Here is a 20,503-nt window from a genome sequence, read left to right as displayed (position 1 = left end):
CTGGGTGGCCAAACCTTCTCCGTAGTGGCTCCCAAACTCTGGAATAAACTACCAGAAACTCTCCGTAAAGAAACCAGGCTATTACCGTTCATGAAGTGCTTGAAAACAGTGCTATTTTGAGAAGCCTATGGTTAGGTTCGCCCGAGGTGGCTTCTTGCCTGTTTGGTTTTGAGCCCTCTCTTCTTTCTGACACTGTAGTGCATTTGTATTTTGAACTGTGTTAACATCTTAGCGCTTTAGAGACCTTGGGGGACAGGCGCTCTATAAGTATAAATAAAATACAAAACCCTTGATCTGCGCAGATGAGCTGCGACCACCGCCATCACTTTTGTGAACACCCGAAGGGGTGCTGGTAAGGCCAAAGAGGAGCACGGTACACTGAAAGTACTCATGGCCTACCGTGAACCGCAGGTAACAGCAGTTGGCCGGCAGAACAGGGATGTGAAAATAAGCGTCCTGCAAGTCCAACGCTACCATCCAGTCTCCAGGGTCGAGGGCAGACAAGACCTGAGCGAGCATCAACATTTTGAACTTCTCCTTACGGAGGAAGCGATTGACGTCCCTGAGATCCAAGATAGGACGCAGGCCTTTGTCCTTCTTTGGCAACAGAAAGTAGTGAGAATAGCAGCCACGACCTACTTCTGAGGCAGGAACGCGCTTGATGGCCCCCTTGGCCAAGAGTACCAAAACTTCCTGTTGGAGAAGGGCCAGGTAATCCTCCGACATGTGATGGCACTGGGGCGGCATGGAGGCAGGGGTAGTCTCCAAGGGGAGGGAGTAGCCCCTTCTGACTATCTGCGGAACCCACATGTCTGACAATGGTGGTGCTCCGTTGGGGGAGGTGATGGTGGATCCTGCCGCCCACTGGCGTTTGGTGGCCCTGGAAGGTTGGACTAGGAGGGTTTGGAGGCTGATGCAGAGGGGGCTGTGGTGGACTGGCCCGCCCGCTGGCCCCCAGCACTACACCAGTGATTCCCACTTCCCTGGCTGCACTGGCGCTGAACAGCCTGCAGCGACCTGTGGCTCTGGGCGGGGCGTAGTGGGGCGGCCCCCCCTTCCATAGCCATGAAAGGGGCGAGAGGCAGACAGCGCAGGACTGGTGGTGGAGAGGGCCAAGGACCTGGCCATAGCCCATGAATACTTAAAGCGCTCTGGCACACTGTCTTCCTTGTCACCGAAAAGGTGACGGCCATCAATGGGCATGTCCATAAAAGTGTATTGGACAGTCCCGGAAAAACCAGTCGAACGCAACCAGGCATAGCGTTGAAGGGCTACTGACGTGGAAATCGTCCTGCCATCTGCGTCAGCAGTATCCAACCCACAGTGGATGGTAAACTTCGCTGCGACTCTCCCCTCTGCAACTACACGGGAGAGCAGGGCCCGGGCCTCCGGGCTCTGAGGCAGCACTTGCACCACCGTATCCCACACAGAGTGCGAATAACTGCCCAACAGACATGCAGTGTTTACCGACCTCGGTCCCAAGCTGGAGGAAGAAAACCTCTTCTTCCCAAGTTGGTCCAGCTTTTTGGATTCCCTATCAGGTGGAACGGTAGGGAAGGCACCTTTGGATGTAGAGGCTTGAACCGCCAAGCTCTCCGGGGTAGGGTTTGGGAGAGGAAAGTGGGGTCGCCCGGGCCAGGCGGTGGTGTTGTGCAATCATCCTATCCACAGGAGACCCTTTGTTGGACCTGGACCAGGTGCCCAAAAGGATGTCTGTTAGGGCGTCATTGAATGGCAGCAGGGGCTCCGAAGAGTTTGCTGTTGGCTGAAGCACCTCTGTCTGGAGTTTAGTCCTGACTGCCACCATAGGAAGCTCAAGGTGGAAAGCCTCGGCCACCCTACGCAACACCACAGAGTATGACGCTCCCTCCTCCTTAGCCACAGTAGGAGGGACAACATGCCTAGGTCTGGGGAGGTACCCAGACCACTGGCATCCCCCAGTTCTTCTCTCCAGTCTGGATCATAATCCAACTGGTCTGTTAAAGCATCAGCAGCCTCCTCCCAGTCTTCCTCACCCTCCCCTGCCTGCCAATCTTGCTGAAAATGGCCAGGGTGGAACACAGGGACCAAAGTGCCCTTCGGCGCTAGATCCGGCGTTGGTTGGCTCAGCTGTGTGTCTACATCAGGCGGAAGCCGAAGTCGGCGTTTGCTGCAGACGTGGTGCCGGTGGAGCTGACGCCAGTGGAGTTATAACAAGGTTGACCGGACCCGAAGGCGCGCCGGCGAGTCGGGCTGCCCAAAGATGGCATGCATTGCTTCGTAAAATTAATGGAGCTGGTCAGGGGTTGCTCCCAGAAAAGGAGGAAAGGCCGGAGTCGACCCTGAAGGCTTTGAAAGCAGAGCTGTAGGAGGGGCACCACCCGCACCCTTCGTTACGTCGGCCAACAGACGAGGGGAAGTCAAAGAGCAAAAATGCTTCTTCTAAGGTAAGGAATCTATAACTGTTTCTTTCAGATCTGGCATGTCAGGGATTGCCTCGGCATCCTCCAGGGAGCGTATCACTCAGACCTCCTCCTGCCACACAATCTGAAGGCGGAGAGTTGGCCTCATTTATATTTGATATTCCGGTCTCGTAGGATGTCCGTGAGTAGTTTAATAGATCTACAACGCTGCAGTGTCAACTGCGAAAGATCCTGGTATAGCCACAGCCGTTGGTCTACGAAGTTGATGGCGTATAGGTCCTGTGCAGTGAACATGATAACGTCCTTCTGTCGGTAGTATTCCTGAGGTTTGACCAAAGTGGTGGCCGGGCATCCAACACAGTGCGTTTGGTCTAGGATAATCTCTTGGTCCTGTAAGGAGGGGGTGACATGTTTGAAAAGGCGGATAACTAAGTCTTCAAGACCACCTGAGATCGCTTGTAATGGAACGCCCCTAATTCATATGTTGGAATGACAGGATCAGTTCTCAAGATCTTCAAGGTAGTAAAAGAGATCCAGGTTTTGATTGGGTAGTGACAACATTTCCTGACAGTGTCCCTTGAGTTCCTCCTCACGAGCATCTCAGCCCTCCTCCAGCGATGCCCTCTCATACCCACTGCCTCCACGTCTTTGTGTTTTCCTTAAGTTCAGTGGTGATATCATATTTAAGACCAGCAAAATTCCCCTGCAATGTCCCATATAAGTGCTCCATGAATGTCTTAGTGATGGGGTAGTCATCCCGGTTAATATTCACTATTCAATATTCACTATTCCGGTATCTTGCGTGTGCGGGTCCGGACCCAGCGCTCCCTCTCCCTTCTTGGAGGTGGGTAGCGAAGATGTCCTTGACTGAGGATTCTTTCTTCCCTGCGTGAAGGGAGGACATGGTTAGGTGCAGATGATGCCACAAGCAACCTCCGCTGTGCGCAGGCCCAGTGCAAGTAGTGTTCAGGGTAATTGGGGAGCTAGGTGCAGAGGGTCTCTCAGACCTAGCAAGGTAGAAATGCCAAGTGTACACTGAGCCAGGTCAGGGATTCCTATCGCCACCAACGGGAGCAAACGTCCTCTAGCCTAGAGCACAGCGCAGGGGGCCTCCTGTCGCACTGGACCATCAGGAATTACCACGCAGTGCCCCCAGCTCCAGCAGCTGTAGGTATGCCCGCAGCAGTGCTCCAGCCTTGTGCCAGTTATGAGGAGGAGCACTGAAAGGGGCCACAGTCCACAGGGAGAAGGCCGAAATTAAAGAAAAAAAGGGTGGGGGAACTGGCTCCCCGAGGCAGGCCGGCCCACTGTCTGCAGAAGGTCACCAACATGACCCTCGCCCTGCTGGCCCAGGACAAGCCCTGGGCGTTTGTTTGTGCAGCTCCCTGATCGTGCTAACACGGGGAAACTTTGCGAAGGTTATCTCCTGCATTTAGGCTTTGTTTTAGTGGGTGGAGGGAAATCTTTTTAAACGCGGCATTGTTTTTAATATTTGCATTACCCTGAACACCTACCTGATTCACCACATACTCTTGCCCCCCGGTCCACCGCAGCCCTGTGGCTGATTGTTGTGGAGGGCACTGTCAGGAGAGCTTACACCGGAACCACTCACTTCCGGGAGCTCGCCATTTTGGTTGGCGCTCTAGCTGCTGCATGCCGCAGTGACAACATAAAGCCTGAGACGCTACAAACAGATTGATTGTTTGTGCATCTCCCTGATCGTGCTAACACGAGGAAACTTTGCGAAGGGTATCTCCTGCATTTAGGCTTTGTTTCAGTGGGTGGAGGGAAATCTTTTTAAACGCTGCATTTAAAAAAATATTTGCATTACCCTGAACACCTACCTGATTCACCACGTACTCTTCCAGCCCGGTCCACCGCAGCCCTGTGGCTGACTGTTGTGGAGGGCACTGTCAAGAGAGCTTACACCGGAACCACTCATTTCGGCGCTCTAGTTGCTGCGCGCCCCCTGCCAACTATTTAACCCAACATCGAGCGGGATCGCAGCGGGCGCGCCGGCGGCGTGCCAAAGGCACGCCAAAGGCAAGCCCGTCTGTGCCCGTCCGCGCCAGTACGTCGCCTCTCGCCAGTTATGCTGGTGAAAATCTGCCAGATAAGCGTTCCTACTCCAGAGAGGCACTGTTAAACCTGCGACCTCAACCTCCCCAGTGTAGCATGTCCCCGCTTCATCTCTTGAGTGGCCCGTTATGTTGTCCGTGTGGCACGTTTGTACTCTCCAAACCTATGCCATTAGTTGTACCCCCTACCCCACCTCCTCTACATCGGCTAAAAATACTGCAATTAAATGTAAGGTCACTAGCTAAACATCATGCAGAAATATGCGACCTGATTACGGACAAATCCCTTGAAATTTTTTTTCTGACCGAGACTTGGCTCAGCGTCGATATGATGGCTGTATCGAATTTGGCGCTATCCCCTGATTATTCGATCTCTCTGGTAAACAGAGCGACGAGGGGAGGCGGCATCGCTGTGATTACCAGGTCGACTTACTCCTGTCTTTTTGAGAAAGTCAAAATGGAAGGAGGCGAAAGTGCCCATTTCAGTATCGCCGTGAGCACTCACTTCTCCCTTTCCGGCTTATTAATATATCGACCTCCCGGACTTGCCTCCGGTTTTAATACTACCCTCTTAGAAACTGTTGGAGCATTTGCGGTGGAGTCGGCCAACTTTAGCATCTTTGGCGATCTTAACTTCCAATTTGATCTGGACCAGGACCAGACGATCTGACCATGCTTGCCGATTTAGCCTCATTTCAGCCTCACCAAATAGTTAAAAGCCCTACACATATAGGAGGCCATCTGCTGGATCTTATTTTTACCAATATTGAGAGAGCCACTGCGTCGACACCTATTCCTATGGGCTGGTCTGACCATCTCTTAGTAGAAATGATTATTCCCATACCTCTATCTCCACAGACCAACACTCAACACTCTGTATATAAAAGACCGTGGCGTAAGCTTCGACTGGAAGACTTTCATGCTCTTTTAGGAGCTGACCCGTTAGGCCCTTTTACTGAAGTCGAGATGGGATGCAACTCATTCTGCACCTGGATCACTCGGGCTCTCAACACTCTTATACCGGCAACTTGGATTAGAGGTCTACTCAAGACTCTAACCTCTGGTATAATGACTCCTTGATTCCTTTGAAGAAGGCATGTAAAAGATATAAGCGCAAATGGAGGAAAGATTATGCCCCCGAACACAAAGTGCGCTACCTAGCCGAACTCAAAACATACCACAGAGCTCGTTGTAGGGCTAGAGCAGAGTACTATGCTGCTGAGATCAAACTGAGTTCTAATCCTGCTAAAATCATCTTCAAAATTCTAAAAGATCTCAGTACAAAAAAATCTCCTGCGTCGCAACCCCAATGCGAGAAATTGGCCTCTTTTTTCGTTGAAAAAATAGGGCAATCTATCGATCTTTTCCTTCTACGGCTATGCACAGCCCCTCTCTTCTCACTAGGCCTGCTTTAGCCTCTAATCTGACGGCTATCCCCGAGATTTCCTGGGAAGAATTCAGTAAGTTGGCTGTGAAAATCAAGTCCGGCTCTCCGGCTGACCCACTTAAGCACGCGCAGTTCAGAGAATTTTCTCTGTCCTGTATGACCCCGTTACACCAATTGATTAATGCCTCCTTTTCATCCGCTATTGTCCCGGTGAAATGGAAACAGGCGTGGGTCTCTCCGATCCTTAAGAAACCTAGTCTGGACCCTACAAAGCCTGAGATCTTCAGGCCTACGTCTCTTCTTCCCTGGATAACGAAGGTGGCAGAATCCCATGTTAATACCGTACTCACTAACACTCTGAGCTCTCATAACATCCTTAACCAGACGCAACATGGTTTTCGCACCGGTCATAGCACAGAGACTGCTCTCTTGGCCATAACGGAACACCTACAAAACATTCTTGACCATGGTCAAACGGCAGCACTGATCCTGTTGGATCTCAGTGCCGCCTTCGACACCGTCTCCCACAAGATTCTGCTCCACCGGCTTGAGGAGGCAGGGATTACCGATCTGGCCCTTGCCTGGCTCAGATCTTTTCTGACCGAGAGGTCCTTTGGCGTGTCCACTCCCCCTTTCCTATCTCGGGCACACCCGATCGAACAGGGTGTCCCCCAGGGCTCGGCACTAAGCCCCACTTTATTTAATCTGTATGTCCAGCCGCTAGCTGATGTCGCCAGACAGTGGGACCTTACCATCGTCTCATATGCTGACGACACTCAGCTAGTGGTTGCTTTGACTGAGGCATCTGCCCCAAATGACTCCAGGTTTAAAAGTGGCCTCACCGCTGTGGCAGAGTGGATGACATCTAACTGTCTGCAATTAAATGCTAATAAGACAGAGGTCCTACTGGTTGGAAAGAACGCTGATCTATGGAGGGATCATTGGTGGCCAAATGCACTGGGTAAAGCCCCGGAACCCAAATCAGAATTTACAAATTTGGGTGTGTGGCTAGACTCTTCCCTTAATTTCTGCCATCAGACAAAAAAAGTGGCTGCCACATGTTTTGGCATTCTACGAGGCCTAAGACCTATTCTTAAGTTCTTTGACTCATCCACAAGGCAGTTGATAGTCCAGGCCACGGTGCTCTCTCGGCTGGGCTACGCCTGTTCCTTGCTTCTGGGAGCCAATCAAGCTGAGATTGCCCAGATGCAGCGCATCCAGAATGCGGCTGCCAGAGCCTTAGTAGGCTTTCCCGATTTTGCTCCATCTCCGATACCATCCGGAGGCTTCACTGGCTGCCTATGGCTCAGCGCATTCAGTTTAAGACACTCTGCATCTCCTTCAAAATTTTAACATTAGGCACTCCTAAAATGCTATGCAACCTTCTGACCCTGTATGTTCCAACCAGCGTATTACGCTCTGTTGGCCAAAATCTGGTCAGGGTACCCCGGATCAAGCGCTGCCGAGCGGGAGGACGCTCCTTCTGCTATTTAGCAGCTAAACTGTGGAACTCTTTACCAGCACACATACGTGAACGGGAAAACCTTTTGGACTTCAGAAGGGCTTTCAAAACTCACCTCTTCCCCGAAATTAAGCCGGTCTGATTTTCGCTCTGCTTTTCTCCTTGGAGTCAGTCACATTTCTGCCATAAAGCGCCGGGACCCCCTTTTGCTGGGGCAGCTGAGCGCTATATAAACTATTGTAACATAACATAACGTAACGTACTGGATGTCCCTCCTGGGGTTATGGCACACTGTGAACCTCAGTTAGAAAAGCCTAAGGTCGCTGCCCACCACAGCCGAGGGCTCCACACCTCCCTACGTGGCCTGGAGGCACCTACTGCGGGAAAGTCTGCTTTTCTCTAAGGGCCAATTCAGGGGTGGCCCTGAAGGAGGCGGGACCAACAGCAGCGCCGATTCAGGCAGGGCCGCCGGGTTGGAGCAAGTCCCAGCCTCCTGCACACCACCCGTGTGGCCTGCAAGATACCGCCTGGGCCTGGGGGAGCAGCAAGGGACCACCCGGGTCAGTCCCTGACGCAGCCTGCTCCGCTGTGCTCCCCCTCCGCCAGCAAGTGGCTCTCGCACTCACCCCCTGCCGGTACAGGAAGGGGTAGGAGTGCCGCACCCCATGGGCCAGCCAAAGCAAGGTCAGGTGCCTCATGACTCGTGGCTCCACCGATGTCTTTTCAGGTCTCCGCCGTCGGGCTGGAAGGTGATCCTACACCTCTGGGAAGGCAGCGCAGGCAACCCACTGCTGTAACCAGTATGGATCGGCAAATGGTGCTTCACTCCACAGCGCCTGCTCAGCTAGGCCTGAAAAATCCGGCAGAGCTCCAGGATGTGTGACTTAGTTGGTCGTTCCATCTTGGGCATGCCCCCCTACAAAGCAGGCTTTAAGCAGCAGGAGAGTCCTCTGTTAGCAGCAGGGCAGTCCTCCGAAGTACAAAGCAGCCCTCAACCTGCACAGCAGTCCGATGAAATGCAAGGCAATTCTGAGTGATCTCCGCAGCTCTAGGAGTGAACTTAAGAGTTAGTCCGACGGTCCAATATTTATACCTGCTGCCAGCCTTTAAAATAGAGGAAGCTTCAAGTTCACACTTACATCTGATTCTGGAAACTTACTTCCTTCCTTTCCCTGCCCAGGCTTCAGGTCATCTATGGTGATAAAAGCCTAGTGTCAAGTCTCTTTGTCTCACTGTCTGGGAGGGATACACAAAGGCCAACTGCTAGCTAATTGCAGTCATATGCTCAGGACACAGGTTGCAGGCACCATATGGTTAAGACAAGAAAATGGCAAATTTCTAAAAGTGACTTTTTCAGAATTGTGACTTAAAATCTGACTGTACCATTAACGAGGATTTAAAATTGCGATTCTTTTCTACCTGTTCCCATCCAAAGTTAGCACTTTAACTGTAATAAGGTAACCCCATGTTATTCTAAGGGAGAGGTGTGAAAAACAAATCGGGGAGTTTCATTCTACTAGGATACATAAAACTTAAAACTACGTCTAACTTTTTTAATACACTGCACACTGCCATGTGGGCTGTTTAGAGCCTACCTTGGGGTAACTTATATGTATTAAAAAGGGAGGTTTAGGCCTGGCAAAATGTTTTTTTGTCAGGCCGAAATGGTAGTTTAAAACTACACCAAGGCTACAGTGACAGACTGGCACGTGTTTTTAAAGGACTTCTTAAGTTGGTGGCACAATAAGTGCTGCAGACCCACTGGTAGCATTTAATGTACGTACTCTGGGTACATGTAGTGCACTTTACTAGGGACTAGGGACTTTTAAGTAAATTAAACTTAGTAATCAGGGTAAACCAGTTCAACCATGTTTTAAGGAGTGACCAGAAGCATTTTAGCAGTGGTTAGCATTCGTAAAGGACACAGAGTCCTAAAGCCAATAAAATTAGTTTCAGCAAACAGGAGGGAGAAGGTAAAAAGTTTTGGGGAAGACCACACCAAAGGCTGGCATGTATAACAGTGACCCAACAACTTTGACACCCTATCTGAAGAAGTTGTAGGGAATGAATAGGGGTTAAACTTGCTTGTTGAACTCTGACTCACCAGGCTTTTTGGGCTAGGGTAGTTAGTGAGAAAATCAGGATCGCCAGGTACTGGTCTGTTACGATTGACCATCTGCTACTCACTGGTGGGCAAAAACAGGCATTTGTATAAGGTTTTAGTGAGTGTCTGGTTAAAAGGAAGCAAGGGTCCAGAAGTGGCTGGCCCTGGCTGCAAAATTTCCATAGGGACGTCAGTCTTGGTCTTTACTAAAGGCGCCTGCAATTCCAAGATCTATGTTGTTCGTCTGACTACTATTGCAAGTGATGCACTCTCTTTGGTCTGTGGTCCAAGTGACAAGTTCAACCCTGCACCAAGATAGTATCAAACTGACCTCAGGTAAAAACTGCCATTGTAATGGCAAGAGGGAAAGTCACTATCCACACTATCATCATCTTCCTCTGATGGTGTACCTGGTTCAAACGCAAAAAAAAATGAGACATCTGTTGGTGTGTCTGCCCTGGTCAGGTTGTATGACGACTGGCTGCACTTCAGTCATTTTATAACATGACATTGGTTTAGGTTGGGCCGACGTCTGTTTGGGGTGAGACCGCAGAATCTGCACCAAATTCACTTTGGGGTCAGTACTGAGGTTGTTGATTAACGGGTCTGGTGCATATCCTGGAGCCAGGGAGGATGTATGTACCAGAGTAGGTATGAGACTTGGAAAGTTGATGTGGCATTGGGACTGATCTGCCTATGGGAACCAGACTGAAGGCCCCTTCAGTTCCATGGGGGCCCAAACATGGAGCCAGAGGAGTGCCTAAAGCCTTCAGCATGGCCTCCAAGAATGCTTCAATCTCCTGCAGCACCGCCAATGCCTGGAAAACCTTGGGCATGCCAGGATACATTGGGGAATCGGCCCCATAACCAGGGGCCCTAGCTGACATCGTGACACCATTGTGCCTTTTCCTTGGATACAGAATGGCAGAATGGCAAGATGAGGTTGAGTCCGTCTTCGCTATTTTGTGTTTGCATTTAGACTTCCTGGAATACTTAGACCACCAAAATAGATTTCTTTTGGCAGCGGGACTGATTCTGCAACCTGTAGTAGGCTCAGGAGTTTACTCGAAAGCCACAACTACTTCTTATGTTTGTCAATGTACAACTCCACTGCTCGATCCCAGGTTGTCTTCAGGCGTATGAGGACACACTTATTGCACAACTTCGAGTGATGTCCCAAGCCCAAACACCAGAGACACACCGTTTGTGGTTCTGTGACTGACATCTGTTTTCTACAATCACAACATGGTTTGAATATTGTACTTTTAGAAGTAGAGATTGTTGAATAGCACACTAAATTTCATTTTAAGAGTTGTCAGTAGGCTGACAAAGTTCGGAGTGGACCTCCAGATCTGCACCAGAAGGCGTGAAAAGAAAGGAGCTGACATTGGTAAGCAATGCAGCCCTTTTCTATCACTTCTGGGGCAGTACAGAACCAGTTTTGAGCCACATGCTGTCAACTAGTGGCACATGAAGCATTTCTGAATTTTGTTTTTCCAGGTTCAGCCTGGCATCCTTGGAGTGTTCTAAGGTGAGGGACCTGTGGTATCCATCAGAAATAATGCTGTATCCAATGTTCAAAGAGTGGTCTGGAAAGATTGCTGCTACGATACTACGAACATAAGCTAAGATGGTTGAAAATGTGTATGTAGGAAGTTACTTGTTGGAACAGAAAAAATATGTATTTCCAGTCAACTTTTTGCGCATATGACGTAGATCCAGGTGCTGTGATTCCGTTAAGAAAACCATTTACAGAGGATACGCAGACTATACTTTTGCTTTACCTCTGGATTCCATTTGTATTCACACAATAGGACTACTGGGTTGTTTTGGACCTTTTCTGGGTGCGGTATGTTCGATACCACATGGAAAAACTCACAGATTTACCCAATTTTAATTTTGACATTTACTGCAATACTCTGATCGAGGCCTCAAATGTTGTAAGCTGGCACTATAAAGATTTAGAGTAATTATCATCATCAAGTCAACTTTATTTCGGTTTGTTAATGAACCATAAAAGTACATAACAGTTAAAAAAAAAAAAAGAATACATTTACAACTCATCCAAGAGTAATTATTAAGTGAATATCTAGAGAGGAAGCCGCTGAATCTCAAAGTGGATAGAAATAGATTCAAGTCAAGTCAAGTCAAAACAGCTTTATTTGATTCTTATAAAAAGGTAATCATAAAAGCACAGTAAAAAAGGTAGATTAAAAACATCTGAATTGAGAAGTCACGAAAATATTTACATAATTATGTACAGTTAATTCATGGAATTCCTAGATTTAATTACAGACTTTAGGAATGATGAAATCAATCAATCAATCAATCAATCAATCAATCAAAGCATTTATATAGCGCACTACTCACCCGGAGGGTCTCAAGGTGCATAATTAATTCATCTTCTAACATTTGTAATTTCATCAAAGCGGCCCTACATTGCCTAGGGTCCCAGTGTTTTAAGAGTGGAATCAGAAATCTCTTTCTTGGCAGGGTATAAAATTTACAAAAAAGTGTACAATGTAAGGTAGACTGCTTTGACACATTGACACCAGGGCATAGAACCATATCTCTAGACCAACAATTTTGCTCCGGGAATGTTATCAGTCTGAAAAAAGTGTCTCCCCTAAATCTGGTCAGCAACATACGTGCCTAACAGCGTTGCACCTCGATCAGGTATTGCTGTAGGCCCTGCCCTTGGCGAATCAGGTGATTCTCCATCACTGATATTTTGTTTTTCTCTATTAGCCAGCGTTTGCTCTCAAGAAAGTGCAGGCATGTATGCTTTAGTTTCTAACTAGGAACTGTGATTAAACACTCTGGCGAGTCATGTCAGACAAGAATCCCTTAACATAATTAAACCAGTGAATTCTATTGGCCCCCTCTAGATCTATACAATCCAATATAACATCCCTATTCAGACATGTCTCCTCGGTTGCCCACACTTTGTGCCACAGTAAAATGGGGTCAACTTTAATTAAGTCTGAAATATAATGTACGCCAAGTTCTTGATGGCACACGAACGTGGAGGTATTATGGGGGACAGCCAACAGAAATGTATTTTCTCCGCGCTGTATTACACTAGAATCGATTATTCCCAAGAGACCTGCTCCATAAATCGCAGTGGACACACATTTCGCTTTAAATATGTCCAGTAGTACAGAAATTGGGCGTCCTCCCAGTTTGTTGGCAAATGATCGAACTGCCCCGACTGATCTGCTAAATGTCATATTCCTGGTTTCTATTGCTGAGGTCCAAGTCCCTTTTTTGTTAAAATTAATTCCCAAATATGAGAATGTCTCTGCCGATTCTAATTTAGTGCCTGAAAGGAAGATCCTGCATTTTGAGGTCTTCCTTGTGGTACAGCACATGGTGAAGGTCTTACTTTTATTTATATTAAGACCTCTATCACACATGTACGAGGAGAATTTATTCACAGCTCTTTGTAGGCCCATTTGAGTTCTGGCCATAATAACTGCATCGTCTGCATATAAAAGTATTGGTACTGGGGAGTTCTTAATTCTGGAGTAATCGTACTGCTCTTCCGTGAGGTGGGATGCTATGCTATTTATGTAGAGATTGAAAAGAAAGAGTGATAATATGCATCCCTGTCTAACCCCCTCTTGAATGTCAAATTTAGCAGTACATTCGCCCTTTATTCCATACCTCACTCTAGCCCCAGCACCCTTATATAGTTCCCTTATGAAGACTAGCAGTTCTGGTTCTACTCCTAGGTGCGTTAGTATGGACCACAATTTTTCATGGTCAGACAATCAAAGGCCGAGCTTAGGTCTACAAAACATTAATATAAGTTTTCTTTTTTTGCCATAGTGTACTTAGAAATAATTAATGCTAGGTTCAAGCCTTGTTCTGTAGTACCAAGTCCAGCCCTGAACCCATACTGAAATTGTGAAAGGACACCTTGATCTTCAGCCCATAACAACAGTCTGTTGAGTATGACTCTCCCCGCGACCTTCATTAATGAATCCAATAAAGATATAGGTCTATAACATTTTGTTCACCACGGTCGCCTTTTTTAAAAATTCGAATAATAATGGCATCTTGCCATGTAATAAAAAACCCATTATTTTTACAGCTGTTTAAAACGTTTGTTAAAAGTGGGGCCCATAGTTCTAAATTAGATTTAAATACATCTATTGGTACCCCATCTGGTCCCGGTTCTTTCTCAGTGGCGCTATTATTAATGGCCCGTTGAACCTCTAAGAGAGAGAATTTTACGTTTAACAGAAAGATTTTTTGGACAGGGGCCTGAGTTCCAAGTGTTAGGTCGCTACTCTAGCTCTCAAATGGGGTGTTTTTTTTATGCAGCTCACTGAAGTGTATTCTCTGTGATAGCTACTTCTACAGTGTTTGAAGCTTTATCAGAGAAAAAGGGTGCGTTCACAGCCTTCCAGAATTCTGTATTATCTTTGGTCAGACAGGCTTTATGAAGGGCCTGCCAGGATTCTTGCTTCAGGTCACTCTTACGGTTTTTAACTGCCTGATAATAGGCAGTCCTGGCAGATCTTATAGCTGTTTGATTCCGTGGAGAGGTTTTTAAGGATAACATTAAGTGCTTGTGCGTTTTACTGCACTCGCTGTTAAACCATCTTTTCTCCATACTTTTGTCAGATCTTTGTGGCCTTAAAAGAAGATTTTCTATTTTTTCTACAATTTTAAGAAAGGCCTTGCAGAGTTGAGAGTCTTCTTTATCCTCAGACAAACAAATCGAGCACTCAGTGTTCCTATTGTTAATAAGATTTGTATGAAATGCTGCTGGTTCTATTTTATTCCATTTCAAGGCATAGCCATTTTTCTTTGCCAAGGTTAATTTATAGCTATACAGATTCTCAATCAGGGAGTTTGTTTTACCCCGCACCTCTGCGAAGAAAAGAGACAAACTACATGGATGGTGGTCTCTCATCGATACTTCGCTTAGGGTATAAGTGAGGATGCGGTCGGCATGCCGCTTAGAAATAAGAGCGTAGTTTATAATAGATTGGCAACCCCTCCCAATAAAACTTGGCTTGAAAGGGACCGGTGTGGGCATAATTCATTTATGAACCCCAAGTCTAGTTCAAAAATTATATTATTAAAATAATTACCCATGATGGTATGGGGAAAATGTGCGCTGCCATCCTCTCTATTTGAACCCAGACCACAGACGTTCAAGTGGCTGTGTGGACATAAGGGGGTATTAAAATCCCCAACCAATATGACACATGTGTCACCTATCAGGTCTGTTTCAACAATGCTTGTCAGGGTTTGGAACAGATCCTCTAAGATCCTTTTGGTCTCTGATTTGGAAATATTATTGTAAAAATGTACCAAGAAAATGTTTTGTTTTCTACCAACATTCAATGACAATATCTGATAATATTCAGACGTTGGTTGTTTTACGATTATGCCATCTAGGAGATTAGATATATAAGTGCACAAGGCCCCCTTGTTCCTACCCCTTGTTGTGTGTGTTGCTGGTGTATGGAAGGTGCGGAAACCATTTATGTGAATTGAATCCAATGCCCAGGTTTCCTGCAAACATATAATTGTGTGTTTTAAGAAGAGGGTTATGCAATCCATGTCATCAGTCTTACCAGATAGCCCTGCTATATTCCATGACATAATGCTTAAGCTTTCTGCCATTTCTACCTTATTATTAGGTGGTCTATCTGTTTTCCGCATGGTAGTCTCACCTAGAGTTTCCTTGTTTCCTAGCTCTACTGTCTTTGGATCTACAGATGATATTTCCAACCCATCCCTTAGGCTAATAATTTTAATGCTATTTTCAGGGGAGATACTCACGGGGGTATTGTCATGACTCTCAGTACCTGCTATACCTATATTATTAGGAGTAACAGTAATTATTGGCAGTCAGTTCACCATTTCAAGTGTGCTGAATCTGTTGCTAATTGGGAAGCCCATCATCTGGGATCGGTCATCATACAGTTTTTCATTTGAAGGAGGTCTATTGCCTGGGTTCTCCGCCCAATAGTTACTCTGGACAGAATATTTAGATACACTTGTTACTCGGTGATAAAAGTAAGTTAGGTCGTGCGGCTGGATCCTGGTACTTGACGTATGGTGCCACTCGTCACATATGTATTTAGGGGCTTGCCTATCTCCAAAATTTATAATAATGCAGTCCCCCGGGATGTTTTTCCTATTACTTCCCACCCAGCTAACCCTCCGAACAAACAAAATCTTACTGCTGGCATAAGAGGGTAGAGGCCTATTAATATTAAGCCAATATGATGTCTTATTTTATAGTTCAGTAAAAGACTCTATTTTACCCTGCCCCAGTTCCGGAACTCCAGTCAGAACAACAACATATGGCATAGATTCTGGGGGCAAGTTTATGACCGGTAATACACAGCGCTCTACATCGACTATACCAGTACAACTTCCCTGCTTAGATGTAGCTTTTGAATGACCCACGCCCATCGTGTGCCTCACGTTTTCTATTGCAGGTGGCTTTACAACAGTCAATGTGCTCTGGGCACTTTCCGGCCTTAGTTGTAGAGGGCTTACTGTCAAATCATAGCTTGGGGGCTTAGATATTGTCGAATTAGTATTTGGTTTTCTCGAGTCTTTGGGAGCTTCAGATATCTCTTTGACCACTGACAGATTTGCTGAATTTGTTTTTTTGTTTAGCTCAAGATTACTTAGAGACAGCTGCTCGAGTTTTTTTAAACCCTCATCCATGTGCTTTAATCTGTCATTGATTGGTCTTATAGACCGTGTCAAGATCTCGCTCAATTTAACCCAGAAGCTTTCCTCCATAAGTGCGAAAGAACATGCTGTTGTGTGTGCGGGATCAGGTCCAGCTATATGTATGTCAGCAGTAGGTTTGGTGACCGGTGTAGAATTGTTACTATCAGCTGATAGATTCTTGGCTTACCTGCCCTTTTTTGATGCCCCGGCCTTCTTCTGCTTTGGTATTGCCCCAAGCCTAGTATTCTCTAAGGGGATGGGACCCCTTTTGTCCGCCAACAATTGTGCTCTGGTTGACACTCATTGGGTGAGGTTTATAACTGAGCTTTGGGTGTTTGATGTTTGTGCACTTGAGGCTTGGTTAGTGCTGATGCTAGTCAGATCGTCCGCAATGTCATTAATTAGGTCCATTGCAACCGAGTCATTGGTGGTATTTATAGCTACATGTCTTTCAGGACTATTTGATGAAGCGATTTTCCCCAATGAGGACCGTTTGTTAAACAGTGGGTCCGTTGAGAGCCGACGTTCGGTTAGTTATATTTCTCGAGCTAAAGCAGATGCAGCTCTAATAATGAAATTGTCTAATGGTCCGGACACAGAGTCTAAACGAGTGTTCGTTCTTACAGAACGTTCTGCCATGTTGTTAAATACATACACACCAAATACGTAATACCAATGTGTATTAATGATCTATCCACTTACTCGGTTACTTGCTCTGTCCAGATGTTAGGGGGCTGGCCCAGCCCGGCCTCTCAGGCCTCGAACGGGCTCAAACGGGCCCGCCCTTGGCCCAGGCTTAGCCCGGCGCGACCCGTTCGCGATCCCGCGACGCAGGGGTTGTCGTTCGTTTAAAGCACCTCCGGGCGCGGAAGTTGCGGTGGAGGCTTCCGCCGCGAAGCTGAGCAGCCTGGGAGATGTAGTCTCCCACCTCTTGGCGGCCGCTGGGTGTCAAGCTGCTGCGGCGGGAGGGAGACCGGGAGTGACTGCAGGTGCCCAGTAAGCAGGTCTGGCAATAAAACGTCCCCCAAAAGTGTCCGTGCAAAGTGTAGACGGTATATTGTGGAAGAACGTTGCCAAGAATGTTCGTGGTCTACATCTTAAATCCTCGTAGGAAAGATGCCATGACTTTGTGTATTCGGTAAGAGAGTGGGAGCGATATGGTAGCAATAATACAATTGCACATGGATATAAGAGAAGGAGCAAAATAACCCAGAAAATATGCTTCAAAAGTACAGGTGGATTTTTAAAACCTTTTATGCAAGGATCCGAAATAACATATGGAAGTTCTTCTTCACCGAAAGTTTGTCTAGTGAAATGGCATCTCCTCCCACCAGGATAGTGAAGTTGAAATCAGCAACACTATTATAAATAGCACAACCGCAGTTTAGTAATCCTAGCATGTGATCAAAAACTAAAATACAGGAGCAGTGGATAGTTTAATGTAATTCACAGACCAGGAAAATCAGACTAGTGAGACTCCTTCCTGCTGTTGGTATATATGTGTTTACTTGTCTTGCAGACTTATGACTGCTATATCACAAACTTTCAGTCTGTTATTATCAACACATCTGTAATCTTTTATTTCGTTGCAGGAAAATATGCCTTAAACTTATGAAACATTTGCTGGAAAGACTTAAAAATGAACATCGACCGAAGCTGGACAAATTTTGTTCATACCATGTGAAGAATATTGCTTTCCATGCCTTTTCCACTTATCCACATGATGACCAATGGAAACCAGAAAACTTGCAGACTTGTTTTGATGTGTTAATAGATATATTTCTATGCAACCTGAAGGATGAAAAATTGACTCATTTTTTTATTCCCAGTTTCAATTTTTTCTGCCCAGAATTTATTGAGAGACGAAGTTTACGATCTTTAGCCGAGAAAATTACATTTGAAAAGAACAACAAGTTCCCTATTTTTAATGCTCAATTTGAGACTTAAAAAATATTTGCACTACATATTGCAAATTATTAGTTTAAAAATCAATTTTAATTGAAAGCAGGTACACCGATAATAAAATGTAATTTTTTTTAAATTTTTTTTTATAAAAGACATTTATTGTCAAGTATCGTAATTACACAGCGAGGAGCCTACAGCCCTGAGGCCGGCTGCGTCATTGCAAGTTAAATCTACACACAGAAGTTACACAGCCATTCAGCTTGTTTCGTTGCTGCTCGTTGAGAAACTGTTGAACCATTTGGCATCTATAAGCTACTTTAAAGTTGCAGTTTAATTGATACATCTCTTAATTGTACAGGAAATGACTAAACTAGCATTGACAAATCCTAGAAGTCGTGCTCACATAGCGATTTACAAGCCAGACCCATTGTCTTTACCAATGATTGTCAGTAGAAGGGAGATACCGGGTCGGCTAAATAGCTACAGTTGCCCAGTGACAATCACATTAGAGCCCCCTAGAATGGTGATTAGATGGTTCAGCCTGCTGGCAAAGGAGCCAATGCTCAGTGGAGTGGAGTTGCTGGGCGCACTCGCTGTACAGCAGTGTCCAAGTGGCAGGGGAGAGGACCCACGAGGTGGCCATCGTGGCATTGATAGAAAGATTCAAAACTTTCATACACTCAATATTTTCATATCCTTCTTTGATACCGTTTACAAAGTATTATGTTTGTTACTTCCTCAGGACTTTTATTATTTTATGCGGACTCATGGCACTGGAGATGAGTCGCTGGACGGCCGTCTTAGTGGTAGGCTTTAATTTGAGCTAAAAGAATTAAAATAACTTTGAAGAAGTCACAAGAAATTATTGCTTGTGCACAGGAGGAAAGCGAGACATAAAATATTTAATGTGTAAGGATAAAACTTTATAAATAAATACATAAATAACCCTTCGTGCATCCACATAGAGGATGAAAAATATACCTAGACAATCAACAGAAAAACAGTGAGTGCAAACTATTCCTGTAGGCTGTGATGGTTAGTGCCTGCCTACTACGACTGAATAAGACTGGCTGTATTAGAATATTATATATATATTTAAAAGACCTAAAGGAACAATTCAGCAATTTGTTTTTAATGTATTTTGCCTATATAATCAATCCATAACACTCTCTTTTGCATACAATATGCAAGTTCCATGTTCTTGCAAAGGAGTCTAACAATCCATGGTTACTATGTAACAAGCTTTAGGTCTGAAATATATTCATACTTTATTTCAAATTACAATCTCAATGTATTTGTTCAGAGATACTTTTACAATTCTCACTTTAGTTATGTGCACTACAGTTCCAGGGCTCCACCTTATTAATATTTTCTTAGCTGCAAAGAAAGCCCCCACCACAGACTCTTCCACTAGTGCGTAGCAATTGCACAAGGAATGTAAAGATTCCACGTGTTCTGCTTGTTATTTTGACGGCATATCAAAATCTTTGCCCACAAAATAACTGAGGCCATCATGGAAAACCTGTCTCTACATTCTTGTTTTAACACAAACATTTCAAGGCTGCTTATTGTCTCATAAACATGACATCCCATCCTCGTGTAAATGAAGAATACAAACAGCTCTCACTTGGGTCTAGCGAATCCAAGATGTGTAATGGTTGTAAGCATTACTTTGAAATACACTTCACAATCTTTTATGATGGAAATAGAGTTAAGCACATTTATGTAAAGAAAGGAAAACCTAGTGATTCCTTCGTTAGAATAATGAGATGTGATGTGCCTCAAACACAACTGCTCCACAATTGGCTGGTTTCAGTGAAACGAAAGCAGAGCAACATACCATGCATTATTTGTTTGTTTAAGTAAGAGTGTGTATCCTCCGTCTGTTATTCGATCTCTTGTGTGGATGAAAATTGTACTTAAACTTTGCACATGATTAGTTTTGTTTGTGAATACAACATATGCAAAATTTGTAGTAGGTAATCATACATACATGTTATAGACCTGCAAGTAAATAACAGTGCTGATTTCACTTAGCCTAACTGTTGATGACATTTTAACTGAAAAATAAAACATTAACACTGATAGCCCTCCGTTTCACTTTGAATAGTTGTTTGCGCACAATGTTTTTTCTCTTTGTTACAGATGTTGAATTTTTCCAGAAGCCTTCTGCTAGTTAGCTAGTGAATTGGCACTTGTTTTGTAGTACAAATGACAACTAATAGTTCTCACCGGGCTGAGAGGAGGCAACAGGAAGGATGATTCATGAGAAGAACTGTCTGGACCACAACATACAAATTATATAACTTTTCAAGGTCTAATGTCAAAAATTCTAGTGTACCACCATGTGAAAATGGGGAGTTTGCTTATTCCCAGGAGTTTACTGAAATTCTATTGGAGAATGAAGAAAACTGAAGAAAATAATGTTGCAACATAGAATTTGTGGGTTTATAT

General features: G+C 45.5%; 1 protein-coding gene across 1 annotated transcript in view; it reads left to right on the top strand.

Annotated features, from left to right (window-relative positions):
* CGAS (cyclic GMP-AMP synthase) overlaps window positions 1-20,136 on the top strand; it is a 271,868-nt gene extending 251,732 nt beyond the window's left edge. Inside the window, 1 exon segment of the mRNA XM_086926500.1 lies at window positions 17,737-20,136. Coding sequence (XP_086782626.1) covers window positions 17,737-18,091 — 355 coding nt within the window. The 3' untranslated portion in view covers window positions 18,092-20,136.
* The last annotated feature ends 367 nt before the right edge of the window (window positions 20,137-20,503 follow it).

Source organism: Lissotriton vulgaris, chromosome 6, assembly GCF_964263255.1.
Source record: "Lissotriton vulgaris chromosome 6, aLisVul1.2, whole genome shotgun sequence".
Lineage (NCBI taxonomy): Eukaryota > Metazoa > Chordata > Amphibia > Caudata > Salamandridae > Lissotriton > Lissotriton vulgaris.
Note: the sequence above shows the minus strand (reverse complement) of the source record. Positions and strands in the feature narration are given on the sequence as shown.